Consider the following 6000-nt stretch of genomic DNA (forward strand, 5'->3'; position numbering starts at 1 on the left):
TCACCATCCCTCCGCCCAGGAGTCTAGGGGCTGCTTAGCAACCCCCAATATGGAGTTTGCGTCTAGCTCTGACAGCAACAACTTTTCTCTTGCTTGTTTCAGCTGCACCTCGTGGCCCTGAACTCACCCTTCTCTGGGGATATTCGTGCCGACTTTCAATGCTTCCAGCAGGCCAGGGCTGCGGGTCTGCTGTCCACCTACAGGGCGTTCTTATCCACTCACCTGCAAGACCTCTCCACCATTGTGCGGAAAGCCGAGAGGTTCAGCCTTCCCATCGTGAATCTCAAGGTAAAAACAGGCAGTGCCCCCGGTCCCCTGGAAGTCCTGGCCCCGATGAGGACTGGGGCATTGGCCCTCATCAGAGATGTGAGGGTTCAAGGTATAGCCCGGCCCAACTGACTGTGTGACTGGCAGGGTGGATAACCTCTCTGAGTCTTTGCTTCCTTATCTCAACGCTTAAGATAAGCCCTTCCTGCTTAAACAACTTGAGTCTTGAAGCACAGAGAAGGAATAGTAGTAGCCTATTCACTTCCTTAGTTCTTTGGGGAGTTGAAAAGGCATTGTTCTTCTATTAATAGATGGTTCCAATAAAAGTGGGGTTTTTTTCTCACTTTAAATTAAGCTCTCCAATGGAGACTGAGAGAGAGAAAGCAAGCCGTTTGCTCCAAATCACCATACACTAAGTTTGGCGTCCTTGACTCCTGCCACTGGGGGCTCTAGCTGGCCCACGGATGCCCTCTCAGAGGTACCCACTGAGGGGCCCAGCAGGCAGAGCAGTGGTTGTCCAAATCAGCATCTCTTTGTCACATACTAGCTTTTCAAATCCAGCACATCTCAGCTACCAGGACCTGGCAGATGGTTCTCTGCCCCATTCACAGGGGGTTTCCTCCCTAAGTGAGAACCTGGAAAGCATCCTTCTAGGCAACAGGAGCAGCTCAGATGCTGTTCACACATCTACCCCAGGGGGATGGAGCCATAGTACAGCAGGTAGGACACTTGCCTTACATGTAGCCAACTTGAGTTTGATCCCTGGCATCCATATCTGAGCACCACCAGGAGTGATTCCTGAGTGTGGAGCCAGGAGTAAGTCCTGAACATTGCTGGGTATGATCCAAAAAGAAACAATCTCACCCCCCCCAAAAAAAAATCTAACTAGATCTCAAAGGTACTTAGAGAGCTTTTGTGTCCCTGGGACCCCATCACTCCAGTGGGGAACCCTGAGGCTAACAAGCTCTCTGATGCCTCCAGCCCCAGATCTTTGTATCTTCTCTCCCAAGGTTCTGTCCCCTCACATTCACCCTCTCAAAATATTTGTACTCTTGGAATACAGTAGATAACAGGAGGGAACGGGGCTCATTCTAGGAAAGTAGTCAGAGACACATCAGTCAGAAGCATGAAACTCAGGATCCAGTACCACCAATATCAGAAGGTCAGAAGCACATTTCAGCCAAGGAGGAGACTTTATACACATAAAATAAGAAAAGTGACCTCCAAAATAAAACCAGAGAACTCAGAGGGTCCCAGACTGGATCTACAAACCAAACCGCAAGCTTTGAGTTTCTGCTTTGTGTGGGCTCTGGGGTTGGGGGTTGTGCTTCCACACAAGGGTGGGTGGGGGAGGGGGTACCTTTGCCTTGAAGTAGTAATAAAGAGCTCATTCATCTGCAGGCTGATGGGATAATGATTGTAATGGCACGTTTTGTTTTTGTAGGGGCAAGTCCTTTTTGACAACTGGGACTCCATTTTCACTGGCCATGGAGGTCAGTTCAACGCAAATGTTCCCATATACTCCTTTGATGGCCGAAATGTAATGACGGATCCTTCTTGGTGAGTAGGGCTAAGAACCCTCCAAGGAGATGCATAGGAGACTGTCTCAGGGGATCTTCTAACTAGGGGAGTGTTTGATCAGCTGTCATTCTAGGGTATGGTGAGCAGAAAGCCTCCATGAGGCAGCCAGAACCGATGGAGAATTCCCTGGCCTCAAAGCCAGGACCCAGCTGCCATGTCTGGCTGCCTCATGAGGGGCCTGGCCGCCTCACCTTTCCATGGGCCATATAACCATTACTGTACCCTAGGATGCTGTAAGAATTAAAGGAGCACCATGAGATCAGAGACCATGCAAGAGGCACTTAATACATGGTAAATGTGACTCTTCCTTGGTAGAGAAACAGGATTGCCAAGGCCGTTAACATTCTTATCTAGGGGTGAGAATAAAGAGAACTTCCTGCAGGAGGAGGCATTTAATGTCATCTTTTCAAACAAGAGAAGGAATCACTGGTCTGACCATTAAGAGAGAGGTCATTCCAACTCAGAGGCCCACAGGAGAAGAGACTCAAAGCCATGTTAACAGAGAGTGTGGAAGGAGAACAGGGCAGCTGGATATGGACAAAGATATCCAGAAGATATCCAGAAAATCGACGGAGGTGGTTTGGGGTCAGAGAGTGGGAGTATAGGAGTTTGGCTCCATTCACTGGCTGTCTTCAGTTTTGTTCCCTGAGTTGTGCCATGAAGAAGTACCTAAAAGTTCACAATGACAATTTTTTTTTTAGGCCCCAAAAGGTGGTTTGGCACGGCTCCACCACTCACGGCGTCCGTCTGGTGGACAACTACTGTGAAGCATGGAGGACCGCCCGCGTGGAGAACACGGGCTACGCCTCTCCACTGAGCTCGGGGAAGGTTCTGGAGCAGAACCCCTATAGCTGTGCGAGCAGGCTCATTGTTCTGTGCATTGAAAATAGTTTCCTGACTGATGCTCGGAAGTGATGATCTTCTGAGGCTTCTCATGAGTTTTCGTTTTCCTTACGTGAAGAGTTGACACTGAAACTGAACCTGTTTAAATGTTGTAAATAGTACAGTCTTCAATCCGCTTCCATTGCAAACAACAACCGAAGAAAACATACCTCAGTCACACTCAAAACAGAAGAAATGAGGACTCGGAGGCAAGATCAAATCTGATTCACAGATTGGTGCTAGATCCTGCAGGACACCCCATGCAGTGTGACCATGTCCCCCCACTGACATGGGTAGGAGGGAGTCGAAACAAAAAGCTGAGGCCCCGCCTACTGCATCCTTCAGTCCTTCCCCCTTTGAACACTACATTGAGTGTAAGACGTCCTTCATGTTTTCTTGCAAAGTCAGTGTTTAGAAATGTCGCACCTTCTAACTTATGTACAGACACATGCTTCTTTCTGGAATATTCCACTCATCGTTTGTGACCGCTGTTCCTCCAGAGAAACAGAACCGCTCAAATGATCCTCTTTGTACGTTTCTGATATTAACAACCCTTACTGATTTCCCCACTTAAAGAGTTATTGCCTTCATGCTTTAGGAGTTTTATATTTTTGCACAATCGTATTTCAGAATGGCATCTGTTTATATAAGCCAACTTGCTGGAAAAGTTTAAATGCCAAATAATCTGACAGTAGAAAAGAAATAGCACATAAAGACCAGCTTTCCTTTGAAGGCTGCCCTTCCCACCCCACCCTCACTGCACCCCCTTCCTTCCCTTTGGCAACCCTCAAACTAACTGCAACTGAATGAACAGGCTCACGAGGGTGGATTTTCTGAGAAACATCTCTCTCAGTGCCATAGACTTTGATCTTATTTACTGCGTGAATGAACATTAAAACATCTTTTCCAGGCGCCTCCTTGCCCTATTGTCTTGATTCTTGATTCTTCATTTCTGGTGTGGCTGTGGGCGTATATTTACACCCTGTCCTTGTCCCCTGTGTGTCCCATCTACAGCCCCTGAGAGATGATCAGAGAACAGGAAGATTTTCCCATCATGCCCCTTTGCTCCTGCCTTCATCCCCCACTGGTGAGGGATCTTGGGGGTGGGTGGGCATAAAAAACCCCATGGGGGAAACAGGCTGAACTGTAACTGTTGCCACACGTGACTTTGGGCAAGTCTGCCCTCTTCTCTGCAGGAGCTGGGTCTGAGACAAGCAGAATCTCTGCTCCCAGCTATTAAACATGAGATGAATTACATGCCCCATTGACTTGTCCTCATCGCCCTACAAGGTTGGTATTTTTATCTCTACTTGACAAATGAGACACCAAAGTGGCGGCTCTGAAAATCACTTGTTCTGGGTTGGGCTGATTTTCAGCTTGAGAGACCACTGGACTAGGTGGCCTGTCCACCACCTCTCAACTCTGAGTCTGAAACTTTGGCTCGTGGCTTTACCTGCAGGAAAAACAGAACCAGTGGGCCACTGATTTGCTTGGATATTTCCTCCTGGTCAGCTGAGCTGCTCCAGAAAGTTGAGCAAAGTGAGTTCATCGAAACAATTCTTTTTGGGTTGGAGCAATAATACAGCGGGTAGGGCACTTGCCTTGTATGGGGTTCTATTCCCGGCATCCCATATGTTCCCCCAAGCACCACCAGGAGTAATTCCTTAGTGCAGAGCTAGGAGTAACCCCTGATCATTGCTATGTCCCCCAAAACAAAACAAAACTAAACTAAACAGTCCTTGAAATAGAAAGGAAACTGTGGTGGGGTCAGAGGGAGAGAGACAGCCAGAACCTTCCACTTCTAGATAGAAGAGCAGTGAGGATGGAATGATAAATGGCATGAAGGCAGTGATAGGCTTGTAAACTCCAAGATGGATAGTTGAGGACAAGCACATGGTTACTGGGGGTAGCAAGGGGAGATCCAGAATGGACAGAGCCTGAGAGAGAGGGAGCTGAGGCTCAGAGGTCATGCGATGACCATTAGTTTCTGTCATCATGGCCTTGATGACAGAAAAAAATCATGGCCCACAAAAGGCTTACAGGTGAGAGGGGGAATTGGGGGGCTGAAAGAGAGCAAAAAGGGGAGCCCCTTTTGACTAACTCAAGGAAGCCATTAGGTTCATGTCTACAGGAGGTTATAACCAACAGGAAGAGGCCCTGGACCACCCACCACTTTGTTATTCCTCAGAGCAGTGGTCAGAATCCCAATCCTGCCACTCATGACCTTTCACTGAACATGACCTTTCCTTGACAGAGGCCCTTGCCTGGAATCCACGCGCTCACTTGGGTGCATGACACCGGCCCCCATTCCCGGCTATTGTATGTGCCTCGCCCTATCTCAGGAAAGCCTGATTCACTCGAGGAATAGAGGAACAATTTGTTTTGGTTAGTCAAAATTATTTCCAGAGTATTTCTCAAAACAATCCGGACCATCTCTGGATTAAGAATTAGAGAAACAATGCTCCCTCTTCAAATTGGCCTCACACGTTCCAAAGCAATAAATTATTTCCAATCTCCTGTATAGATCCTCCTTCCCCAACTCTCCAGACCCCTGTCTTCCCAGCAGCTGAAGAAACACCTTTCTGGTTTCCCCTGGAGTTGTGCATTACCACAACGCTGTAAAGATACACTCTGTAAAGTCCTTTGCCTCTGACTTATTTCTCCCTTTGCTTTCCACTTGCTACTCTTACAGGTGGTATAGACAGAGCTTTGTCTGTTTGGATTTGGACTCTGCCACCTACTAGCCATGCGATCATGGGCAAGTTAGAGAAAAGCTGCTAGCTACCAACTATAGTCACACACCCTCAATCCTCTTGCAGCTCAGTTTCTGTGCCAGTGAAACAGTAATAGAAACTCCTCGTTGGAAGTCAAACTATCAAGGGTACTGTCATTGCTGTCCTGAGTCTATGCAAGCATCCAAGAGGCACGCTCTCCTTGACTCACCCCTGTCTCTTAACTGGTCTTGGGGATCCCTTCTCTAGCCTCGCTGGATGATGTTTTCACAGACGTGCGACTTCTCCGCTGGTCTCCGAGCCCAGGGGTGTGGCACAATGTGTATACTAGTGTGGTGATGCCTGTTGGTGAATATCGTTGTCCCAACCCCAGAGCATTCTGGCTGCCTTGCCTCTCTGCCCAGGCCCCATAATCCAATAACTATGTTGTCATCACCCAGCCCTGCCCCCAGCAAGGACTCAGATTCAGCTCTGGCACTGGGACTGGATTCCTTCTGATTGACAGGAGCACGTGCCGCAAGGACTGTGAAAGAGTCTA

The 6000-nt window shown here is 48.2% G+C and overlaps 1 protein-coding gene across 1 annotated transcript in view; it reads left to right on the forward strand.

The window, feature by feature from the left end:
* The window catches only part of COL15A1 (collagen type XV alpha 1 chain), a 97083-nt gene extending 93447 nt beyond the window's left edge, over positions 1-3636 (forward strand). Inside the window, exons 38-40 of the mRNA XM_056117135.1 lie at positions 103-288; positions 1712-1827; positions 2550-3636. Of these exons, the coding sequence (XP_055973110.1) occupies positions 103-288; positions 1712-1827; positions 2550-2763 (516 nt within the window). The 3' untranslated portion in view covers positions 2764-3636. The remainder of the gene's footprint in view (positions 1-102; positions 289-1711; positions 1828-2549) is intronic.
* The last annotated feature ends 2364 nt before the right edge of the window (positions 3637-6000 follow it).

This window comes from Sorex fumeus, unplaced genomic scaffold (genome assembly GCF_029834395.1).
Source record: "Sorex fumeus unplaced genomic scaffold, SorFum_2.1 ptg000034l, whole genome shotgun sequence".
NCBI lineage: Eukaryota > Metazoa > Chordata > Mammalia > Eulipotyphla > Soricidae > Sorex > Sorex fumeus.